The sequence below is a fragment of the Stenella coeruleoalba genome, assembly GCF_951394435.1.
Source record: "Stenella coeruleoalba genome assembly, chromosome: 5".
In the NCBI taxonomy this organism is placed as follows: Eukaryota; Metazoa; Chordata; class Mammalia; order Artiodactyla; family Delphinidae; genus Stenella; species Stenella coeruleoalba.
In genome coordinates, this window is record NC_137150.1 from 89,004,719 (window position 1) to 89,030,744 (window position 26,026).

The 26,026-nt window shown below is 38.8% G+C and overlaps 1 protein-coding gene across 7 annotated transcripts in view; it reads left to right on the plus strand.

Moving 5' to 3' along the window:
• Positions 1-26,026, plus strand: part of MORC1 (MORC family CW-type zinc finger 1) — a 351,409-nt gene that overhangs the window by 302,414 nt on the left and 22,969 nt on the right. For all 7 annotated transcript variants that reach the window (XM_079922605.1, XM_079922604.1, XM_079922607.1 and 4 more), the window contains 3 exons: positions 3,153-3,257; positions 22,106-22,175; positions 24,297-24,363. In XM_079922605.1, the coding sequence (XP_079778731.1) occupies positions 3,153-3,257; positions 22,106-22,175; positions 24,297-24,363 (242 nt within the window). The remainder of the gene's footprint in view (positions 1-3,152; positions 3,258-22,105; positions 22,176-24,296; positions 24,364-26,026) is intronic.

Consider the following 26,026-nt stretch of genomic DNA (forward strand, 5'->3'; position numbering starts at 1 on the left):
ATCCAAAGCTTTTCCTGCATCTATTGAGATGATCATATGGTTTTTAGTTTTCAATTTGTTAATGTGGGATGTATCACGTTGATTGATTTGCAGATATTGAAAATTCTTGCATCTCTGGTATAAATCCCAGTTGATCATGGTGTATGATCCCTTTAATTTATTGTTGGATTCAGTTTGCTAGTATTTCGTTGAGGATTTTTGCATCTATGTTCATCAGCGATATGGAACTGTAATTTTGTTTTGTGAGAGCTTTGGTTTTGGTGTCAGAGTGATGCTGACCTCATAGAATGAGTTTGGAAGTGTTCCTTCCTCTGTAATTTTTTGTAATAGTTTCTAAAGATAGGTGTTAACTCTTCTTTAAATGTTCGATAGAATGCACCTGTGAAGCCATCTGTTCCTGGACTTTTGTTTGCTGGGAGTTTTTTAAATTACTGATTCAATTTCAGTACTGGTAATTGGTCTCTTCATATTTTCTATTTCTTCCTGGTTCAGTCTTGGGAGATTGTACCTTTCTAAGAATTTGTCCATTTTTTTCTAGGTTGTTCATTTTAATGGTATATAGTTGTTCATAGTACTCTCATAATCCTTTGTATTTCTGTGGTGTCCATTTAATTTCTCCTTTTTCATTTCAGATTTTTTTGATTTGGGCCCTCTCCCTTTTTTCCTTGATGAGTCTGGCTAAAGGTTTATCAATTTTGTTTATCTTTTCAAAGAACCAGCTTTTAGTTTCATTTATCTTTTCTATTTTTTTTTCTTTTAGTCTCTATTTCATTTATTTCTGCTCTGATCTTTATGATTTCTTTTCTTCTATTAAATTTGGGTTGGTTTGTTCTTCTTTCTCTAGTTCCCTTAGGTGGAAAGTCAGGTTATTTGAGATTTACCTTTCCTGAGGTAAGCTTGTATTGCTATAAACTTCCCTCCTAGAACTGCTTTTTCTGTGTCCCATAGGTTTTGGATCATTGTGTTTTTGTTTTCATTTATCTCTAGGTATTTTTTGATTTCCTCTTTGATTTCTCCAGTGACCCACTAGCCATTTAGTAGCATATTGTTTAGCCTCCACGTGTTTCTGTTTTTTGCAGTTTTTTCCTTGTAATTGATAATAAAATAAACTCAAAATGATTAAAGACCTAAATGTAAGACCGGATACTATAAAAATCCTAGAGGAAAACATAGGCAGAACACTCTTTGACATAAATCACAGCAATATTTTTTTTGCTCTGTCCCCTATAGTAATGGAAACAAAAGCAAAAATAAATAAATGGAACCTAATTAAACTTAAAAGCTTTTGCACAGCAAAGGAAACAGTAAACAAAATGAAGGGACAGCCTACAGAATGGGAGAAAATATTTGCAAATGATTCAACCAACAAGGGATTAATCTCCAAAATATAAAAGCAGCTTATACAGCTCAATATCAAAAAAAACAAACAACCCGGTCAAAAAATGGCAGAAGATCTAACTACTGTATACATTTCTCCACAGTAGACATACAGAAAGCCAACAGGTACGTGAAAAGATGCTCAATATCACTAAACATTAGGGAAATGCAAATCAAAACCATAATGAGATATCACCTTACACCTGTCAGAATGCCTGTCATCAAAAAACCCACAAATAACAAATATTGGTGAGAAAAGGGAATGCTGTACACTGTTGGTGGGAATGTAAATTGGTGCATTCACTGTGAAAGACAGTATGGAGGTTTCTCAAAAAACTAAAAGTAGAACTACCCCATGACCCAGCAGTTCCACTCCTGGATATATATTTGAAAAAACCAAAACACTACTTTGAAAAGATGCAAGCCACCCCAATGTTCATAGCAGCATTATTGACAATTGCCAAGATATGGAAGCAACCTAAGTGTCCATCAACAGATGAATGGCTAAAGAGGAGGTGGTTCTATATACAATGGAATACTACTCCACCATAAAAAAGAATGAAATGTTGCCATTTGCAGCAACATGAATGGACTTTGAGGGCATTATACTATGAGAAATAAGGCAGACAGAGAAAGACAAATACTGTATGATATCACTTATATGTGGAATCAAACAATACAACAAACTAGTGAGTATAACAAAAAAGAAGCAGACTCACAGATATAGAGAACAAGCTAGTGGTTATCAGTGGGGAAAGGGAAAGGGGGGCAATATAGGTGTAGGGAATTAAGAGGTACAAACCACTAATGTATAAAATAAGCTACAAGGATATATTGTACAATACTGGGAATATAGCCAATATTTTATAAAATGTATGTTGAAACTGTCAAAAAAATTTTTTTAAATGACTGCAGACATCTCACATGATACTAGGCATATTCAGTATCTACTGATTAAGAACAATATAATAGGGACTTCCCTGGTGGCACAGTGGTTAACAATCTGCCTGCCAATGCAGGGGACACGGGTTCAAGCCCTGGTCCAGGAAGATCCCACATGCTGTGGAGCAACTAAGCCCATGCACCACAACTACTGAGCCTGCGCTCTAGAGCCTGCGAGCCACAACTACTGAGCCTGTGTGCCACAACTACTGAAGCCCATGTGCCTAGAGCCTGTGCTCTGCAACAAGAGAAGCCACTGCAATGAGAAGCCTGCACACTGCAATGAAGAGTAGCCCCTGCTCACTGCAACTAGAGAAAGCCTGCTCACAGCAACGAAGACCCAACGCGGTCAAAAATAAATAAATAAAATAAATAAATGTATTTAAAAAATAATAAAAGAAAGCCATCATAGATATTTTGAAATGAATATATATCTTATTTCCCCCAGCGACATCGGCATAAATTTTAAGAACAACGTATATATCCATATGAGACATTATATATTCAGTATATAGACAGTAATTCATGCAGATTCTTTGCAAAATACTACAAGCCCTTTGATTCACCATTGAGCACTATAATCTACACCACACATTTCATACTTAACTTGCATTATAATATTATGTCGTTGTTGTTTTCTATTATTTAGCCTTCACATGTGAATATCTAAGTCATACTTCTTGAAGGCAAAGATCAAAAAGTGAGTTTCCTCTGTTTATCCTACAGAAGTCAGCAGTTACTAGAGGCTGAAGAAGGAAAGAGTGAAGGTGGTTTAATGTGTACCACTGATTGCTACTAATCCTTGTATATTTTTTGTTAATACCTTGCTATAGGCCTCTTCCTGGGAAATGAAGAGGAAGCAGAGACAAAACCCTGTGCAGGAATGTAAGGCTCTGATTGAAGTTGAAACCAGCAACAGCAATTTGGATATAATCCAGGTGAGATAAACTTTACTGACTAAATGATGCCTTGAAATTTATTCACATCCATAAAGATGAGAGGAATCCAAGAAGCATTTCACATTAGTGCCTCAAGTAACTGAAACGTTTAATTGAATAACCTAGCTTTTAGGTGAAGAAACAAGACTCAGAAAGTTTGTTGCTTGCCTAAAGCTACAGAAACTAGTAAAAATACAACTGGGACTTATACCTCCTGACCACTAGTTCATAATGCTTTTCATTTTAGTTATCAGGGTGAGAAAGCTTTAATATTATGTTAATGTGTATGCGTGTGTATATATAAAACTGAAAGTTCATCTCAAAACCTGCATGCCCAAATCCAAAGCCTCTGAACCTTTCTGTAATTCACAGTGTGGATTCTCACCAGAAAGTATAATTGTAATCTGACTTAAATTAGGCCACTGCCATAAGTCCTGGTAAGAGAAGTCTTTTCAAGAAATATGGACATACTTTCCATTTACTTCTGTAGATTGTGTATCCCTGATTCTAACTTGGTAGTCAATTTCAAAGACCTACATATCTGGACTGCTGTACCCTAGACCCCAGCAGAGTTGCCTTCCCTCACTGAACCAAGTGTAAAAGCCCTTAGCGTATAGGAAGAATCGACTCAAGGAATATGAGCAACACTTCATCTGTGAAGCCATGTTAAAGACACTGTCCATTATGTTATAGAGAGCCCTTTGTGTTATAATAAAAAGGTTCATTTGAATGTTTAAATTTAATATCAGGAAAAAATCAATTTCATATTTTCTTTTATCGGAATATGAATTTTATTACTCACTGTATTTCTCTTTATACCTCAGTTGCCAAGAAGCTTATAACTAAATTTCAATTGAAATAAGAATAACTATAGTTGCCATGATTGTTGTTATTTTCTGACATAATAATATAAGTGAGAGTATTCAGAAAAAGGCCTGTGTCATTATACATGTCTTAAGGTAAATTACCTCAAAATGCTATTTAGGATTGTGGATTAAATTTCAATTATAAATGAGCCAATGAGGAGGATAATGTCTTCTGACTTTAGCCTAATTTATGTGCTCTTCAGCAAAACAATATTGTCACAAGGCACATGATATAACAGTAATGGAGGTTTTATTTTTAAAAGTTTTCATTATGGAACATTTCAGACATAGCACAGTCAACCCGAATGTGCCCATTTCCCAGCTCCAACAGTTATCAACTCATGGCTGGTCTTGTTTCATCTGTATCCTCCCCCTCCCTTGCCACCCTCATTACTCCCAACCATCATATCATTTCATCCATCATTATAATTGGTTTAAGAAGGTATCTGAAGGGATGTTGAAAAGCTCTAGGAGTGATTTGTGAGTGAGAATTTATTGACAGTTAAATCCAGGATGTGAAGAAAGTGAGCACCAACATGTTTCCAAAAGGAAAAGGGTCAAACTTTAATCAGAGGCCAGAAGACTACAACTGGTGTTGTCAATAACTCAACCTCTTTACCTCTTTGAAGCCAAATGTGATATAACTGTACCTGTGAATATTACTAGTCACGACCTGCTTTGCAGAATCTTCAAAGTCTTTGTGTGTTTTTCATGTAGCCATTGCTTTGTCACCTCCCTAAGCTTTGCATGCAGCTTTTAGCAAGTGCTTTTTCACAAATTAGGTATGACATTTATACTAAATTTTTTGCTTATGTCATATTTCTCAGGTTCTTATGTTACTTGTGTGAATGTGTGTGGTGTGGTTTATTTGTGTCCTATGATCCTGACAGGAGGTCTGTTTTCAAATTCATCGTGTCTGATTAATTTGGATACATACTGTACATTATCCAGTAATGCCCATTAACTTTTCTGTTTGGCTGCGGTTGCAGCAGTTCAAGTGGGAAATAATTGCTTCTGAATGCTTGTCTGCCTGGACTTCTTAAACTCAGAAATTAAAAAAAGATTGTTCTTAACCCCTGGGCTCCTCCCCAGTTATCGTCTAACTGTGGTGCTTGTGTTGTGTATGTGTGTGTGCGTGTGCTTTAATTCTGACCCTGCACCTGTCAAATTTAAAGAAGGAGGGTATGCAGGGCTGCAAGAGGTTATCACTTAAGGAAGAGCAATTGGCTACCGACCACCTGCTGCAATTAGGTGCTTTTTATTATTTTGGTGAATCTACTGCAGCCCAGGATCTTATTTTCAGATGTAATAGGCTCCAAAATATATGTTCAGCTCCACAAAGTCCATCTCACAGGAATGACTTCACATTATCCAAACTCCCAAGACTGTCATATTATATCATAATGGCAGTTTAGTCATTTAAAATATAAATCCAGCCTCAGTCCACTTGGAAGTTACATTCTGAATTTCATCGTGTATTCTTTCCCTTTATACCAGTCTGCATGGGTTGGCCAGTTACAGTCTGATGGTGCTGGTGAGCTATGTGCCTGAATACTTAAAGGGCTTCCAGCTAAGACAGCCCACTGTGTCCATCTCCCTGCATGGGATGACAGGGTTGATGTTACCAATTGCAACTGTAACATTAAAAGGGCACTGGCCCAGCACCCTCATCCTGTGCCTCCCTGTGCTCTTCTGAGTGTGTTTTTTTCACATTATATGGAGAACATCTCTATTCTGGTCAGCACGTTCTTACTTTTGGGTATTGTTAATGTCTGTCAGTCTGCCTTTGGAAAGGATTTTTTTTCATATTAGGGCATTTCATTTCCCTCTCTTCCAAGTTTCAGGCACATGTCACTCTGGCTCTTGTACCAACAGTTGTGCAATTTCAAGTGAAATGATAAGAGTATTGATTACTTTTCAGATTTATATTGAATCTGACCACTGCTGATTATTTCAGCTATATTGTCGTATAATCTCCAAGATCACCTCATCTGCTGTGGCGCAGGGTTCTAACAGTTTGATCTGTTTTCCTAACTTCTTCCTCCTCCTACTCCCCTTAATCCTTTTTTATTGGGGGGGGTGTCAGATTTTATTACAGTAATAAAATTGAATTTTTATTCTAATTGAGCTTCTCTTCAAAAATCAGTTAGGGTTTTACTTTATTTTTATTTTTTAAACATCTTTATTGGAGTATAATTGCTTTACAGTAGTGTGTTAGATTCTACTGTATAACAAAGTGAATCAGATATACATATACATATATCCCCATGTCTCCTCCCTCTTGTGTCTCCCTCCCTCCCACCCTCCCTATCCCACCCCTCTGGGTGGTTACAAAGCACCGAGCTGATCTCCCTGTGCTATGTGGCTGCTCCCCACTAGCTATCTATTTTACATTTGAAAAATACTACAAATAACTCAATAACTACAAATAACTCAACTTCGTTTCTTTTGATGGCTGAGTAATATTCCATTGTGCCACATCTTCTTTATCCATTCATCTGCTGAGGGACAATTAGGTTGCTTCCATGTCCTGGCTATTGTAAATAGAGCTGCAATGAACATTTTGGTACATGATTCTTTTTGAATTATGCTTTTCTCAGGGTATATGCCCAGTAGTGGGATTGCTGGGTCATATGGTAATTCTATTTGTAGTTTTTTAAGGAACCTCCATACTGTTCTCCATAATGGCTGTATCAATTTACATTCCCACCAACAGTGCAAGAGTGTTCCCTTTTCTCCTCATCCTCTCCTGCATTTATTGTTTCTAGATTTTTTAATGATGGCCATTCAGACCAGAGTGAGGTGATACCTCATTGTGGTTTTGATTTGCATTCTCTAATGATTAATGATGTTGAGCATTCTTTCATGCAATTGTTGGCAGTCTGTATATCTTCTTTGCAGAAATGTCTATTTAGGTCTTCTGCCCATTTTTGGATTGTGTTGTTTGTTTTTTTGTTATTGAGCTTCATGAGCTGCTTGTAAATTTTGGAGATTAATCCTTTGTCAGTTGCTTCATTTGCAAATATTTTCTCCCATTCTGAGGGTTGTCTTTTGGTCTTGTTTATGGTTTCCTTTGCTGTGCAAAAGCTTTGAAGTTTCATTAGGTCCCATTTGTTTATTTTTGTTTTTATTTCCATTTCTCGAGGAGGTGGGTCAAAAAGGATGTTGCTGTGATTTATGTCATAGAGTGTTCTGCCTATGTTTTCCTCTAAGAGTTTCATAGTGTCTGGCCTTACATTTAGGTCTTTAATCCATTTTGAGTTTATTTTTGTGTATGGTGTTAGGGAGTGTTCTAATTTCATACTTTTACTTGTACCTGTCCAGTTTGTCCAGCACCACTTATTGAAGAGGCTGTCTTTTCTCCACTGTATATTCTTGCCTCCTTTATCAAAGATAAGGTAACCATATGTGTGTGGGTTTATCTCTGGGCTTTCTATCCTGTTCCATTGATCTATCTTTCTGATTTTGTGCCAGTACGATACTGTCAAGATTACTGTAGCTTTGTAGTATAGTCTGAAGTCAGGGAGCCTGATTCCTCCAACTCCATTTTTTGTTCTCAAGATTGCTTTGGCCATTTGGGGTCTTTTGTGTTTCCATACAAATTGTGAAGTTTTTTGTTCTAGTTCTGTGGAAAATGCCAGTGGTAGTTCGATAGGGATTGCATTGAATCTGTAGATTGCTCTGGGGAGTAGAGTCATTTTCATAATGTTGATTCTTCCAATCCAAGAACATGGTATATCTCTCCATCTGTTGGTATCATTTTTAATTTCTTTCATCAGTGTCTTATAATTTTCTGCATATAGGTCTTCTGTCTCCTTAGGTAGGTTTATTCCTAGATATTTTATTCTTTTTGTTGCAGTGGTAAATGGGAGTGTTTTCTTAATTTCACTTTCAGATTTTTCATCATTAGTGTATAAGAATGCCAGAGATTTCTGTGCATTAATTTTGTATCTTGCTACTTTACCAAATTCATTGATTAGCTCTAGTAGTTTTCTGGTAGCATCTTTAGGATTCTCTATGTAGAGTATCATGTCATCCGCAAACAGTGACAGCTTTACTTCTTCTTTTCCAATTTGGATTCCTTTTATTTCTTTTTTTTTCTCTGATTCCTGTGGCTAAAACTTCCAAAACTATGTTGAATAATAGTGGTGAGAGTGGGCAACCTTGTCTTGTTCCTGGTCTTAGTGGAAATGGTTTCAGTATTTCACCATTGAGGATGACGTTGGCTGTGGGTTTGTCATATATGGCCTTTATCATGTTGAGGAAAGTTCCCTGTATGCCTACTTTCTGCAGCTTTTTATCATAAATGGGTGTCGAATTTTGTCGAAAGCTTTCTCTGCATCTATTGAGATGATCATATGGTTTTTCTCCTTCAGTTTGTTAGTATGGTGTATCACGTTGATTGATTTGTGTATATTGAAGAATCCTTACGTTTCTGGGATAAACCCCACTTGATCATGGTGTATGATCCTTTTAATGTGTTGTTGGATTCTGTTTGCTAGTATTTTGTTGAGGATTTTTGCATCTATGTTCATCAGTGATATTGGCCTGTAGTTTTCCTTCTTTGTGGCATCTTTGTCTGGTTTTGGTATCAGGGTGATGATGGCCTCGTAGAATGAGTTTGGGAGTGTTCCTCCCTCTGCTATATTTTGGAAGAGTTTGAGAAGGATAGGTGTTAGCTCTTCTCTAAATGTTTGATAGAATTTGCCTGTGAAGCCTTCTGGTCCTGTGCTTTTGTTTGTTGGAAGATTTTTAATCACAGTTTCAATTTCAGTGCTTGTGATTGGTCTGTTCATATTTTCTATTTCTTCCTGGTTTAGTCTCGGCAGTTTGTGCATTTCTAAGAATTTGTCCATTTCTTCCAGGTTGTCCATTTTATTGGCATAGAGTTGCTTGTAGTAATCTCTCATGATCCTTTGTATTTCTGCAGTGTCAGTTGTTACTTCTCCATTTTTTTTTTTTTTTTTTTTTGCGGTATGCGGGCCTCTCACTGTTGTGGCCTCTCCCGTTGCGGAGCACAGGCTCCGGACGCGCAGGCTCAGCGGCCATGGCTCACGGGCCTAGCCGCTCTGCGGCATGTGGGATCCTCCCGGACCAGGACATGAACCCGTGTCACCTGCATCAGCAGGCGGACTCTCAACCACTGCGCCACCAGGGAAGCCCTACTTCTCCTTTTTCATTTCTAATTCTGTTGATTTGAATCTTCTCCCTTTTCTTCTTGATGAGTCTGGCTAATGGTTTATCAATTTTGTTTATCTTCTCAAAGAACCAGCTTTTTGTTTTATTGGTCTTTGCTATCGTTTTCTTCATTTCTTTTTCATTTATTTCTGATCTGATCTTTATGATTTCTTTCCTTCTACTACCTTTGGCATTTTTTTGTTCTTCTTTCTCTAATTGCTTTAGGTGCAAGGTTAGGTCGTTTATTCGAAATGTTTCCTGTTTCTTAAGGTAGGATTGTATTGCTATAAACTTCCCTCTTAGAACTGCTTTTGCTGCATCCCATAGGTTTTGGGTCGTCGTGTCTCCATTGTCATTTGCTTCTAGGTATTTTTTGATTTCCTCTTTGATTTCTTCAGTGATCACTTCATTATTAAGTAGTGTATTGTTTAGCCTCCATGTGTTTGTATTTTTTACAGATCTTTTCCTGTAATTGGTGTCTAGTCTCATAGCGTTGTGGTTGGAAAAGGTACTTGATGCGATTTCAATTTTCTTAAATTTACCAACGCTAGATTTGTGACCCAAGATATGATCTATCCTGGAGAATATTCCAGAGCGTTTGAGAAAAATGTGTATTCTGTTATTTTTGGATGGAATGTTCTATAAATATCAATTAAGTCCATCTTGTTCAATGTATCATTTAAAGCTTGTGTTTCGTTATTTATTTTCATTTTGGACGACCTGTCCATTGGTGAAAGTGGGGTGTTAAAGTCTCCTACAATGAATGTGTTACTGTCGATTTCCCCTTTTATGGCTGTTAGTATTTGCCTTATGTATTGAGGTGCTCCTGTGTTGGATGGGTGCATAAATATTTACAATTGTTATATCTTCTTCTTGGATTGATCCCTTGATCATTATGTAGTGTCCTTCTTTGTCTCTTGTAATAGTCTTTATTTTAAAGTCTATTTTGTCTGATATGAGAATTGCTACTCCAGCTTTCTTTTGATTTTCATTTGCATGGAATATCTTTTTCCATCCCCTCACTTTCAGTCTGTATGTGTCCCGAGGTCTGAAGTGGGTTTCTTGTAGACAGCCTATATACAGGTCTTCTTTTTGTATCCATTCAGCCAGTCTGTGTCTTTTGGTGGGAACATTTAATCCATTTACATTTAAGGTAATTATCGATATGTATGTTCCTATTCCCATTTTCTTAATTGTTTTGGATTTGTTATTGTAGGTCTTTTCCTTCTCTTGTATTTTTTGCCTAGAGAAGTTCCTTTACCATTTGTTGTAAAGCTGGTTTGGTGGTGCTGAACTCTCTCAGCTTTTGCTTGTCTGTAAAGGTTTTAATTTCTCCATCAAATCTGAATGAGATCCTTGCTGGGTAGAGTAATCTTGGTTGTAGGTTTTTCTCCTTCATCACTTTAAATATGTCATGCCACTCCCTTCTGGCTTGCAGAGTTTCTGCTGAAAGATTAGCCTTTAGCCTTATGGGGATTCCTTTGTGTGTTATTTGTTGTTTTTCCCTTGCTGCTTTTAATATGTTTTGTTTGTATTTAATTTTTGATAGTTTGATTAATATGTGTCTTTGCGTGTTTCTCCTCGGATTTATCCTGTATGGGACTCTCTGTGCTTCCTGGACTTGATTAACTATTTCCTTTCCCATATTAGGGAAGTTTTCAACTATAATCTCTTCAAATATTTTCTCAGTCTCTTTCTTTTTCTCTTCTTCTTCTGGGACCCCTGTAATTTGAATGTTGGTGCATTTACTGTTGTCCCAGAGGTCTCTGAGACTGTCCTCAGTTCTTTTCATTCTTTTTTCTGCTCTGCAGTAGTTATTTCCACTATATTATCTTCCAGGTCACTTATCCGTTCTTCTGGCTCAGTTATTCTGCTATTGATCCCATCTAGAGTATTTTTCATTGCATTTATTGTGTTGTTCCTCATTGCTTGTTTCCTCTTTAGTTCTTCTAGGTCCTTGTTAAATGTTTCTTGCATTTTGTTTATTCTATTTCCAAGATTTTGGATCATCTTTACTATCATTATTCTGAATTCTTTTTCAGGTAGACTGCCTATTTCCTATTCATTTGTTAGGTCTGGTGGGTTTTTACCTTGTTCCTTCATCTGCTGTGTGTTTTTCTGTCTTCTCATTTTGCTTCTCTTACTGTGTTTGGGGTCTCCTTTTAGCAGGCTGCAGGTTCGTAGTTCCCGTTGTTTTTGGTGTCTGCCCCCAGTGACTAAAGTTGTTTCAGTGGGTTGTGTAGGCTTCTTGGTGTAGGGGACTAGTGCCTGTGTTCTGGTGAATGAGGCTGGATCTCGTCTTTCTGGTGGGCAGGTCCACGTCTGGTGGTGTGTTTTGGGGTGTCTGTGGCCTTATTATGATTTTAGGCAGCCTCTCTGCTAATGTATGGGGCTGTGTTCCTGTCTTGCTAGTTGTTTGGCATAGGTTGTCCAGCACTGTAGCTTGCTGGTCATTGAGTGAAGCTGGGTCTTGGTGTTGAGATGGAGATCTCTGGGAGATTTCTCCGTTTCATATTACGTGGAGCTGGGAGGTATCTTGTGGACCAGTGTCCTGAACTTGGCTCTCTCACCTCAGTGGCACAGCCCTGACGCCTGGCTGGAGCACCAAGAGCCTGTACTGTTAGTGTTGGAGGGTCACCTGCCGAGGCGGGGTATGGCTGTGTGTCACCGTGAGGACACTGGCAGCAGAATTTCTGGGAAGTACTCCTTGGCGTGAGCCCTCCCAGGGTCTCTCCAGTTGCTTCTGATCACATAGTTTGTGGGTGTCACTTCTGTGGCATTTTTTCCTTTTCGATATTACTTTGTGCTTGGCCTTTCAGCCAGGGTGGGCCATTTGTTTTCAAAGTCCATGCAGTGAGAGTGCTCTTGGTAAGAGCTTGCTTGCATATGTCGTTTGTGGCTGTGGCAGTTTCCAGCTGGGATTCAGTTAAAACTCCAGACATTTTTTTAGAGATTAAAAAACTGTCATGAGAATAATGAGGAGTTTTTTTTTAAAGGACCTCTTAATCCTCTTCATAATGCCCTAGATAGCTGCTTGATTGGACCTTGGGGCCATTATGTGTGGAGCCATCAGTCTGCGCTGCAGCAAACTTCTTTCATTATTTTACACAATCTTGTTAGCACAGCTACCATTCCATCCCCCATTTCAGGACAACTAGTGTGATCCCGATTTATTATCTCAGCTCCTGCAAAATTGTATTTTACTGAAATTCTACTCTGTGTGTGCATGCATGTGTGTTTTAGTGGAGTTAGCCTTTCCTTTTTCACTGTGGCTGCGATGAAATTCAGCTGCTATTCTTCACATGTATCATCTCATCTAATCCTTTTAATAACCTGAGGGGTACATTCTCTTTTCATCCCCATTTTACAGAGGAAGAAAATAAACTCGCTCAGGATCACAGTCAGGAACTGGTCACCTTAAACCCTAGCTGTTCAACCTCAGCTCCCACTTTCTTAACCACTCCTCATTATGACTTCTCCCTTTATTGCCCATCTGCATGGGCTGACCCCCATATCAGTTCAGCCCATTGCATACAGGTGGGTTGGAGTGCACAAATACACTTTTCTTAGGGGTGAGGATTTGGATATTTTGGCTTAGACAGGTTTCCAAAGTTTCATAGATGGGCATTCTCCAGCCAAGAGTCTTGAATTCGTTTAAAAAAAAATCAAGCCGTCATCCAGTCCTTGCCCAGATCAAGCTAACTTCCCGTTAGCCCATTTCTGACCTTATTCACTCCAAATCTGACCTACACAGTAATGTTCTTTTGTGCTCAATATCTGACTCTTTTCTTTCCAGTCAACCTAGAATCACATAGGCACTATCAGGATCATCATCTCAGGGATGATTCCTGGGAAGGAGCGTCTTCTCCTTGCCCAAGATTATGAGTCTAATAATATGGCTGCGGTCATAACCATAGCACCAACCCCTCCCATGAGCTGGTGTCTCCTGACCCTTGGCATCCAGAAAATCCTATTATTTCCCATCTTCCAGCTCAAAACACATGCCCTGCCCTCTCTTTTAATGAATACTGGATGTTCTGAACTGTTTCTGTCTCAAGCATTTACAAACCCATGTGTAAAGTTCAAATATGTCCCAGTTAACCCCAGATGGGGAGGAAGTAGAAATTCTTTTCTGCACCCCTTACAGATGTCAGGGGAATCAACATCTAAGTGAAGCTTGCTACAGCTCTGTTTTACTGGAGCAATGCCCTGTGGTACTGTTGTAATTAAGGGTTTTTCTAAGTTCAATTAAAAACTCCTTGTGCACTGCTATGTGATAAATTGGCACTTCAACTTTACTCCAGGCAAAAATTTGACATATGAGCTCCGTAGGACCCCAGTGCCCCTCAGAGTAATGCAATCTGATCAGCTGTCACTGTACCATGCTTAATAGAAGCAATAAAAATAAAAATGAAGCAATGGGACTAGATTCCCAAGCATCTTGTCAAAGAGGTAAGCAGTCTCAAGTTATGTCACCAGTTGAGATGTAAGAAATGACTATACAGAATAGACATCCTAGAGGATCTATTCTGAAAGGTGACTGGGAAAATTAGGTTGCCAAACCACAGCAGATGGTCAGGCAAGCAGATGATCAATTGGGAGAATGCTTCAAAATGCAGGAACACCAGGGGAATAAAATTACCAATGCCAACAGTAAGTTAGAGAAATTGAGCAGGAAAAATATTCTGAGATGTTAAGTCAGACTGATGGAAGTACTAACTTTTTCTTACACATGGGCATGCTTTTGTTCATCTTGGTGGAGCATGTACTCCAAGTTGACATTATGCAGATGTTCTGACTCTCATATGAAGGAACATTTACCTTTTTCCTATGCTAGTATTTGTTGTTTTTCCATATTTTATAATAACCTTCTTTCAGTTTCTGCTCTGAATATCAGTTGCTAAGGCAGTGAAAGAACATCTATGGGTGTGGTTATTTTAAGTCAGGTTGGACCTGCCTGTTTAATAACTAGGAACCATACTACCTTTTTGGTTGGACTGGCTTTGCCCCTTTTGTCCTCTGTGGTCATTTAGGTCTTTTTGCCTCTCACCTGGCCTCAGGAGCAGACTGGCAGATGGATTCATTTCATTTTCCCAATCTGCAGACATTTAAAAAACTCAACGGCCAGATCACCACTGACAGATGTATTTTAAGAGTTTGGCAATGGAGTCTCTGGGGTTTACTCTGAAAGGTGTAACCTCCAGCATATAGTCCAGAGTGTGATACTTTCTGGGGCTGAAGAAAGATTGATGAATAAAGGAATGAATGGATGGAACCATCTTCCTGTTTGGGCATGAGCTAATAATCCTTTACCAACTACATCTGGTTAGCTCTTTAGGGCATCTTTCAAAAGAAGGTGATGCCAGCTCAGGAAAGGCATCAACCCACTCTGAATCCCTGGGGTCATTGATGGGGCCTCTGTGGTATGTTACAAAAGCTGAGGAATGTCTGGAAGAGTTGATGAGTTTCCAATGTCTAGGTTTATGTTCTATGATAGCAAAAAAAAAAAAAAAAAAAAAAAACCCAAACTCCCAAACAAACAGACAAACAAAAAACAACAGTAAGTACCCTGTTTTGGCATCACTACTATATAACAATGAAAGTGAAAAGGTGACTCAGTAATCCAAAAGAGGTGAAGAAAGAAGAAAAGCAAATAACCTGCATAGTCAGTACCTAAATCAGCTGCATCCACCCTAAATAGGCAAATTTTTCTGACTCCTCTAACAGAAATTTTTTTTTAAATGGGAAACTGCATTGATATTGCAATAACATGATTTCTGATGATTAAAGTTGCCTTAATTTCAAAAGCAAGACATTTATTAGTCAGTTTTCCTGGGTGATGATGTTACCATTGCCTCTATATGAACCTGTATAGTCCTGTGATTGTTGCTAACAGTATCAGAACTTTCACAGTCCCGTGATTGTTGCTAACAGTATCAGAACTTTCACAGACAGAGCCACCCCCTTATGAGCTATAAACCAGAGCTGCCCCAAGAGCTTTGGAGGAAGAATTGTCTATACTCACCCTCCATAGCATCATCCATCAACTCACCAACAGACTTACAGACACAAAGACAGTATGTGATACCTCCCCTGACTTATGAAAGGAAAATCTCCTGGGCAATTTATAATGAATCTAAATACTCAAGTGCTAGTGTGTGAACTACCAGGAACCATGCACCAATTCAAGACACATTTACTGAACAGGACTGTGTTAGAGATTTTGAAGGACACCAAAAAAAAAAAAAACAAAACACCATGATCTCTTCTCTAAAGGAGCAGAAAAATTGGAAGACAATTCTACAAAACCATGAGTTAGCATTATTTTATGGAAAGCAGACAGGCTCTGAACTCTGACAGATTGACCCAGGTTCACATTCAGACCTGCATGCCACATGTCAGTTGTATCAACTTATGGTCTTCTGTTTTCTTTTCTGTAGAAGGGGAATAATAATATTACTGACTCTCAAGGTTATTATGAGAATTAATGGGATGATTTGTGACAGAATGAAAATAATTCCTTGTGTTACAAGAAACAGTTTTTTAAAGATTTTTTTTGATGTGAATCATTTTTTAAAAGTCTTTATTGAATTTGTTACATTGCTTCTGTTTTATGTTTTGTTTTTTTGGCCACGAGGCATGTGGGATCTTAGCTCCCTGACCAGGGATCGAGCCCACACCCCCTGCATTGGAAGGTGAAGTCTTAACCACTGGACCCGCCAGGGAAGTCCCCAGAAAAAAAGTTTTTAAAACACACCTTTGTAATTCCAAAGAAGGAAAATTCAGCTTTGGGTAGGCCAGGAGATGGGAGTAAAGAATGAAAATTGGGAGAGTGACATTGCTTTGTGGAAGAAAAGGTAGAGCTAGAGAGTGACCCTGTGTTTGTGGGAAGGGGTGGGAGGAAGGAGAAAGGATGTAATCACACAAGCAGAAAAACACTGGTGCTGCAGAATCGGAGAGTCGGGAGGGGAAGGTTTGTAGAGAGAGATGAGTAGGCTAACAATTGACGAAGTAAAGTAGACCTGCTTTATGGTAATTTTAAGCTGATTTTTGCCTTGTGTAACTATTTCCTCCATTTCTCAACACAATTTTCAGTAAAATCTGTATATTTATTAATGCTTTGTACAGTTGGATTTCTTTTTGGGAGGTGGACCCAAGTGTTGAATTCTGTTTTGAAGTGTCATGGCAAGAATCAAGGCTACTACAGGATCCCAGTCTTATCTGGATCCCGTAGATATGAGGGTTGGCTATTAAAAATAATTAAAACTCTTTGTAATTTACTGTTAATACTTTTTCAGAGAAAGGAAGAAATCAGCATGTGCTAGAGTAAATAAAATAGACATTTTGGAAAGAGTATGACTTATACTTGTCTTAAAAAGTGGGAAAGACATAAGAAAAGGAGGAAAGAATGTATTTCAGGTAGAGAGAACTATGTGGGCAAAGGTATGGAGGCAGAAGTCTACCTAGTGGTTACAGGGAATTCTGAATAGAACTTTTTGGTTATTATATAGAATGTTTATTAATATTTCCAGATATCTTAGAATCACATTGAGAAGAGTTTTGAATACCAGAAAAGGGTTTGTACTTGAGGGAGAAAGTAGTCAGGACCTGTAGGCAAGTTTTGAGAAGGAACGTTTAATCATGGAGATTTTGTCTAAAGAATTAATTCTTTGTGTTATGAAAATGTTGTGATAATGAAGCAGTACTGGAAAGAGGAGAAACTGAAGACCAAAAAACCAAGTAGGTTGCTGCTGCCTGGAGATTGTAGTACAAGAGGACAAGGAAAAGTGAAACATCTTGAAGGAAAATAGCACAACTTGGAAAGGCATATGGTAGACTAAACAGTGACAGCAGTTTTGAGATGGCACAGTCTGGAATGAAAATGTTATTATAAATAGAAAGAGGACTTGACCAGAGGAATCTAAGTGGGCAAAGGTGAGACTGAGGATTTGAAGTTCAGCAAGACATTCAAGGGTAAGTGTCCTGAAGTCAGTTGGAAATAACTGGGGCACAGATGAGAAGTTAGGGTTGATGATGCTGGGAAGCCATTGTTTGCATAAGGGTGATAATTTAACCCCCTGAAATTTTCTTTGAGGGAAAATTTTCTTTGAGGGAAAAATAATAATTACCCAGGAAGAGTTGGGACACAGAAGATTATCAAAATCAAGAGAGGAAAGAATTCCAAGGGACTTCTTCATGCTTCCCCATCTCAGTAAATAATACCATCACTCACAGTTGCTCAGGCCGACACCTGAATTTCTCTCCTTTCACACCCTGCACTAAAGCCATCAGCCAATCTTGCTGAATCAACCTTCAAACACATACTCTGTTCTACCCCCTCCACAGCTACCCACCTGGCCAATTCACTAACATTTCTTACCAGGATTATAGCAGTAGCCCTATAAATGATTCCACTGCTTTTGGCCTCCACAGTCTAAAAATCTGAGTATCCCATCCAAAATATAAGTCAGATTATGCTATTCTCCTACTTAGAACCCTCCACTGGCTTCTTTTTTTAAAATTTTATTGAAGTATAATTGAGTTACAATGTTGTATTAATTTCTTTGGTACAGCAAAGTGACTTAGTTATACATATATACGTATATTCTTCGTTTTTTAATTTATTTATTTAATTTATTTATTTTTAGATGTGTTGGGTCTTCGTTGCTGTGTGCAGGCTTTCTCTAGTTGTGGCAAGCGGGGGCTACTCCTTTATGTGGTGCACGGGCTCTAGGCACGTGGGCTTCAGTAGTTGTGGCTCGCGGACTCAGTAGTTGTGGCTCGCGGGCTCTAGAGTGCAGGTTCAGTAGTTGTGGCACACGGGCTTGGTTGCTCCGTGGCATGTGGGACCTTCCTGAACCACGGCTCAAAGCTGTGTCCCCTGCATTGGCAGGCAGATTCTTAACCACTGCACCACCAGGGAAGCCCCCCATGTATTCTTTTTCATATTCTTTTCCATTATGGTTTGTCACAGGGTGTTGAATATAGTCCCCTGTGCTATACAATAGGCTCTTGTTGTTTAAGGAACCTCCATACTGTTCTCCATAGTGGCTGTGACAATTTACATTCCCACCAACAGTGTAAGAGGTGAACCCTCCAATGGCTTCTGCTCACACTTAGAATGAAATATAGTGCCCTCCAAGGCCCTACATGACCTGGCCTGACCTCCTTGCTGTCCTCACTGCCTATAATTCATTCCTTCTCTCACTCCGCTGTAGTCGCCCTCACCTTCCTTGGCCTCCAGCACCCTAAGCTTATTTTTCCTTCACAGCCTCTTCCTTTGTTGTTCATAATGCCTGGACTCCACTACTTCCTACCCCCAGCAACATACGTGGATTTTCTTGACTTGCGTTTCAACTTTCTTTTATTCTGTGAGTGTATGGAGCATCAGTTACTGTCCTAGACATTGGGGATACAGCAGGAAAAAATTAGGCACTACTCCCTGTCTTCATGGTGCTTCCATTCTAGTGGGGAAATCAGACAATAGACAAGATAAATAAGGAAAACATGTTGCATGGTAGGCAATTGTAAGTGCTAAGGAGAGAAATAGAGCAGAGTTAAGGGGACAGGAAGTGTCAGTGTGGGTGTGGTGAGAGTGAGAGCAATTTTATATAGAGGGGACAAGCAAGGCCCAATTGAGGGGAGATGCTTGAGGAAAGACTAGAAAAAAGTTGAGGGGAATAAACAAATCAACAGCAACTCGAAGACCTGGAGAAAGGAGGGTGTAGATGATTACAGTGACCCCAGAGAGGCAGTTGGGTAACCCAGGTCATTCTCCTTCTCTTACCTGTGATATTTTTCTTCAGAGAACTTATATTATTACATATCCGTCTTTTTATTTAATATCTTTCTCCCTCACTAGAAAATAAGCTCCATAGTCTTCATCATAACAGTGTCTGACTCAAACTGGGAACTCAGTTTTACTGAATAAATTAATGAACAAAAGGGAGGCGCCTAGAACATAATGTTAACCATGGAAGAGTGAAAACAGGAAGGGCCTTTGAACTTGGCAGGAGGGCAAGAACTGGTAGCCTTTATGGGTCCTTGATAAAATGTTTGGGGTCGGTGTGGAGGGGCAAAGAAGCAGAAGGAAAGAAGCCAGACAAAGTGTTATCAACCAGTTCTTAAGCTTCCTTAATGCGGGTTGAATGAGAAAAGTGTTACACAGTTGACTATGCTATGCTCTTTTTCCTCTCTCTAACTTATTTATGATTTATTTATCCTCTTAAATAGATACTTCACAAAATTGAGCATGTGGTATTATGCTGATCCTTTGCATGCCTTGGAGAATTGACAAATCCCACTCTACTCATTGTTAACATAATTTTAATTAAGGTATCTAAAACCCCTTGTTAAGACTTAACTGTAATCTCATTTACTGTGTGGGAAGTATTATCTATTCCATGACGAAGTAAAATCTTAGGAAAGCGATATCCTCAAACTGCAGAGTATGAGACACAGTTAAGCCTAAGTGGCTGGAGAGCATTTCTATACTGAAATGAAGTAATATATGTGAAAGAGCTTCACAGGTATCAAAATACACAAATAGTGTCATTGAAAAGACAACTGCATGTTTTCTTGTCTCAGCTTGAAAAAATCCAGACCTTCAAAGCTGCAAGTACATTGTAAAAAAAAAGGCGGCATCCTATGAACTCAGATATTTACACAGTGTCATTTAAAAGGAAATACTGTAGGCTGTGAATTGTTTATCCAAAATATTTTAAACATTACTATGTCAAAGAATAAAGGAAATAAAAGAAAGGAAAGGAAAAGAAGGAAATCTCTCCTGCAATAGAGACGGTAAAGCCTCGTGTAAGTAACACTTTTGGGGTGAGGGGACCATATCTGACCTTCATGGAAACAGCCCTCACACGGCAGAGCTCAAAGCAGAGAACCAAACAATAAAATGTAAAAATAATTTCAAGAGGCTGTGTTAATAATACCGCCACCAGGAGTTCCCTGCTGGGAGTGCTGTCATTTTTGTTAAGCTTAGATACTTTTATCTTGTCTGATTTCCATCATAAGGAGAAGTTACCAAAGAAAATGAACACATCCTGAGTAGGATCATCATAGATTATTACAAAGTGGTTATTGCTAAAGGCGTTAAGTAGTTCTTCTCATGAGCTTATCTTGTGGTTGCTGTTAACTGTGGTAGGAAATAGTCTATGCTGCCTATAAACTGTTCAAAAAATATTCACTTCAAAGGGAAGACACAAAGTATGGAGCTCTTCCTTACATATCAACAAATCAGGAGAAAACTTTAGATTTTATGTTACATCAGAAATAAATAAGATACCATTTTAAAGTCATTTTGCAAAATGAACTTTAAAAATATATGCATTTCTGTCCTGCGACTTGAGGACACAGGGAGGGGGAGGTAAGCTGGGACAAAGTGAGAGAGTAGCATTAACATGTATACACTACCAAATGTAAGATGGATAGCTAGTGGGAAGTAGCTGCATCGCACAGGGAGATCAGCTCGGTGCCTTGTGACCACCTAGTGGGGTGGGATAGGAAGGGTGGGAGGGAAACACAAGAGGGAGGGGATATGGGGATATACGTATACATATAGCTGATTCACTTTGTTATACAGCAGAAACTAATACAACATTGTAAAGCAATTATACTCCAATAAAGATGTTAAAAAATATATATATGCATTTTATTTACTTCCTGGGGCATGAATTTATTTACAGTATAAGAATAAAAGGGCTTCCCTGGTGGCGCAGTGGTTGAGAGTCCACCTGCCGATGCAGGGGACACGGGTTCATGCCCCGGTCCGGGAGGATCCCACATGCCACAGAGTGGCTGGGCCCGTGAGCCATGGCCATTGAGCCTGTGCATCCGGAGCCTGTGCTCCGCAATGGGAGAGGCCACAACAGTGAGAGGCCCGCGTACCGCCAAAAAAAAAAGAATAAAAATATTTTGAAATGGACCAAAGTAACTTAGAATCATTTATTTCCCCCTACCTACAAGGCTTGCTTTCTCTTAATTTGGATAAAATAGAAAATGACAGTGATGGACGGCCTCTCAGTTCTTTCGTTGCTAGGTTACATGTGTGTCCATTTACCCTGCTTCCTGACAGAGCACAGTTTCCAGAATGCCGTGTAAAATATATGCCTTTGTTTCCTGGGAGGGGAGAAAAGGAAGGTTGATAGCCTCCCCATCCCACGTTTGTTTAGCAGTTTAGAGGGGGCATTGAAAGGCGAAGGATACACACAATGGGTAAGCTCCAGAAAACTGAGAGCTGTACACCTCACACCAGGTGACAGAGTCAGGAGCCCAGTGTGTCTCAGCACGTGTTCAGGGGTCTTCAGATCAAGGAGCAGACAGAGCTTTTGCTTTGCCCCTGTCTTCTTCAGATTCCTTTTTTTTTACTGCCTTTGCCCCACCTTCTCAGACACTTAAAAATACGTGAAAGGAGCTTCTGGATCTGTTTTCTTGGGTGGCATAAACAAACTCCATCTCTCTCTCTCTCTCTCTCTCTCTGTCTGTCTCTCTGATCTAAAGAAGCGCATTCCCAAAATGTAAGTTTTCTATGCAAATATTGGTAGAAATGTAAAAATCCCACTAAAGAAATGATAGACATAAACATGACAATTATAATGCAACCATCCTTGAGCTGCATTCCAGTATAATTTTTGACAACACGTATGATTGTCTCCCTTCAGAACATGTCCCTAAACTGTCCTGGCAACCTTATGGTCTCTCTCTGATATGGGCATTGATGTTCAAGGTCAGTTTTGCACCTTACTGTATGTCCTTTGTTTTTGTACAGCTTTAAATACGGAGCTTGTTTTTCAGGTTTTAGATAAAAGTGACCCTGATGTTTCACTGAGACAAGAAGAAAAGGAAGTTTCTCTTATGAATAAAGGTAAAAAAAGAATTCAGTTTACATATGTTAGCTGTAACGTCTTGAGTCTTTTTCAGTATGACTTATGCGACATATCTTATGTAGGATATAGATCAGAAGTTTGGTAGCAGTTCGGATTTTAAAAAATTAAATCTGTTTTTCCAATAGTGGGAGGAGAGGTGGGTAGAGAGTGAGCTGCCAACCTCACACATTTTGGAGGGGCAGGGGGACACTTCCTGCCTGAGCGCACTTCCCCCAGTACTACCTCACTGCCTGAAATTCCAACAGTGGACGTCTGTCACCCCCTCATTGAATTCTACTTAGAAATTTGCTGACGACTGATATCAGGCCTATAGTTTTCAGAAACTATTTTTGAATATTACGATGACATTCCTCTGTTTTCAGTCATTTTAGTTCTTTCCCTATTTTGCATGATTCCTCTGAGATCACTAAGAATAGTTCAACAAACGCATTTATTAGTTCCTTCATGTCCGTGGGATGTAATTTGTCTTAGGTGAGAGATTTGAGCTTCTTTTAAGCATAAAGTTGCCATCTGATAATATTCAATCTAAAGACAATTTCCCTGCATAGAGAAGCTGGAAACAAGCTAGACTCAGAAAATTTTATTTTCTTAGTGTCCATTCATTATTATTAGTAGAATTCTTTTATTATGTGTTATATTATTATTATACCATTGTCTCCTTTATTGTAAAATTATACCATTGGGCCTAAGCAGCAGGACCATTCTCTTCATTGTCATCTTCTTATTTTGAAATAAGTTTTAAAGCCTTTCTTAGTCTCCTAAACAGGTCTCAGTTCATTTTGACTCCATAATTTCCAGTTGTTTTTGTGTCGATCCATGCCATCATTTCGTGTTCACTCTTGGTTGTAAGCTCTCCCTTCTTTTATACTTCATTGCTTAGGTAACCTAATCAGTCATTCATTCACATCTTTATATTTGAACCCATTAGGGAGGTCCATAAGAAATCACACTTTTTCTCTTTCATCATAACTAGGATAGTTAGCTATTCCACAATCAAGATTTCTTTTGTAAGGGTCTCTTAATTTTAAAGCCAGTCTTTTATAGAAGTTTCAAACTATTAACATGCCTTCAAGTATGTGCCCGTTGGATTTCCAAATGGTAATGAAAAAATTGTTAATACAATTTTGATCCTAAAATTAATATTTAATTTCAAATACTCATCCTGGATTTGGAAGGAACGAATCGTGAAATATTTTCAAATGACTGTAGTTATGAATTAGTTGGCTAATGGGTTAAGAAATTTTACTTTGCATGCAGATCATGAGCAAAACCAACTGTGCCTGCAGTGCGCTTGGAAAACCTGTCTATTCTCTTTTATGTTTCCTTAGAGGAGTCAGGCAGGTCCTCAGCCATTTACTCACCATCCAAAACTTTCCTTGTCGCTGTCCTGTTCCCCTTGGCCTTCAGTGGCCCTAAACTTATTGGCAAGGGTTTACTTGGTGGGACAAGATCACAGTTATCAAAAAGAATTCTAGAGATATTAGCTGGAAGAAGAACACATTGACCTATTCCTTAACACGCTCCCCAAGACACTCTTGAAACCAGTCCGAGGAGATCAAAGCATTTCTGCTCTTCTATGGACTGTAAACAAAGCACTAACCTCCCTGAACCTCGGATTCTGAAGTTCCCTGAGTGAGATGAACTCGATGACTGTAGGTCGCTTTCTGCTTTAAAGTTCTGCTCTCTCCTAGAGGCACATTTCTGATTGGGATCTGTCAGGATGTCTTTGAACCTGAACTCAAAATGGAAGAGAGTCAGATACTGGGGGAAGACAAGTGGTTGTCTGGGTAGGGGCTGCTGAGAGAAGGGACACTGGACAGTTCCCATTAGTCATCCCGTGCACAGCAATAGCAAAAAATAAGCATCATTAAAAAGAAATTATAAAAAACAAGCTACAGAGGCTCTTGGATTCTTTATTAAGAGGTTATTATAAATCGCCTTAAGAACATATTGGTGCAGTTTTACAAAAGAGTGTTTGAATACAAAGCCAAATTATATACAAGTTGTTAATGAACTGCTAACACTTCTTTCAGTTCACTTCATTGTGTAATCACCAAAATGTGATTGACTTTCTTCATTTTGTCTATGTTCTTTTGAAGAAACACAGGAGTTGTGCAGTGATACTGCAGAAATAAAGAGAAACCCTTCATCACCTAACTGGGAAAGGTGAGTGTACTGCAATTATACAAATTCCAAGGGAGTACAATTATACTGTTGAAAAGTAATTATCAATGTTTAAATACAAGAAGAAAGAAAATAATAGCAACAAGCAAAGGCAATGAAGAGTGGAACCAGATTTTACAAAGGAGACAGGAAAGAATAGAATACACTAGATTTCTTACCCTTTTCCCAAACTTTTTCATTTTCTTTTGTGAGGATTTGGGAATTATGAAATGGAACAGGCTTAACTTCCCGCTCACAGAAAGCAACTAATTCAAATTATTGTAATATAGTCAAAGAACTAAAAATGTCACATATACGTATGACTGTGAAATCATGAGCTGATTTTTTGTGTGTGGCTCATTATCTTATTGCCATACATATGTGCAATAATCATTGTATGCTAGAATTTTCTTGACATAAGACTCTTGTCACTTTTAAATAGAAGCTGAATATTTTGGTTATCCAATAGAATGAAAAAAAAAATGTTTTCAAGGAAACAGATTCTTATCCTCACGCTGCTCCAAATTTGTCTAAGCTGCTTTCCAAGCATTCAGACCCAGTGTTGCTGGGAAGAATCCTGTGTTCTTTTTGCAGAGGGGCAGACTGAGTTAAGTACAAGAAAAACAAAACAAAACCAAACCTAGGAGGAGCTGTTATTGTCCTGTACTTGCTGACTGAGTAGTCACTCTAACCCTCAAATCCCATCCCTCCACTCTTCCACTCAGAAGGCTTTCATAGCCCCACCACTTTTAAGACAAGGCAGAAACTCCTGAGCATGGCACAAGCCCCCTGTGCTCATGACTCCCAGGTTAGCTCCCACTTTGCTTCCCAGACTTTCAAAATTGCTTCCCGTTCTGTTATATCACAAAATTCCACCTCTTTTTCCACACCACTTCCTGGGTTTGAATGCCCTCTTGTGTACTGGTCTGTTACCCTTTCATTCACGTCCCAGTTCAAGTGTTCTCTCCTTTGGGGGCCCGGATTCTCCTGGGCAGACTCAGGTGTTCACAGAGCCACAACTGCGGGGATCAGATTGCATCATAGTTCATTCAACTGCAGTAATTATTTGTTAAATACCAACCACGTTCTGACACACAGTGTGAACAACTCCTCACGTCAGGTGGAATTGTTGTCTGAGTATCTGTCTTCCCTCTGCATGTGAGCTTCATGAAGGACAGGGCTCATATCTTTTCTTCTTTGTAACTCTGGCCTCTGACAGATCTTCCCCGAACACTCCATCTAAAATAGCCCACCCCGCTTCTGATAACGCACACCATCAAATTGTATCATCCCACTGTATTTCTTTCAGAGCCTTTATTATTATTTTAAAGTATCTTATTCAATTATCTATTTCTTTTAACACTTTACATTCTAGCTTTCTTATTTTCTGTATTTTCACTTGAAACTAACTCACTCCACAAGAACAGGGGCTATCTTACTCACCGCTGTGTCCTTCGTGTCCAGAATAGCACCTGCCTCAGAGTTGGCACTCTATAATATTTGTTGATTGAATAAATGATGTAATTTCCCCCCCCAGTGCTGTTGTTAGGTCATTTTATGGACGATGCGTTAACCTAAAGTTATTTATTAAAATTTGAGTTGAAATTTAAAATCCATCCAAAAACTAAAACATGTTTTTTTGCCTGTGTGTGTATTATTTCATATA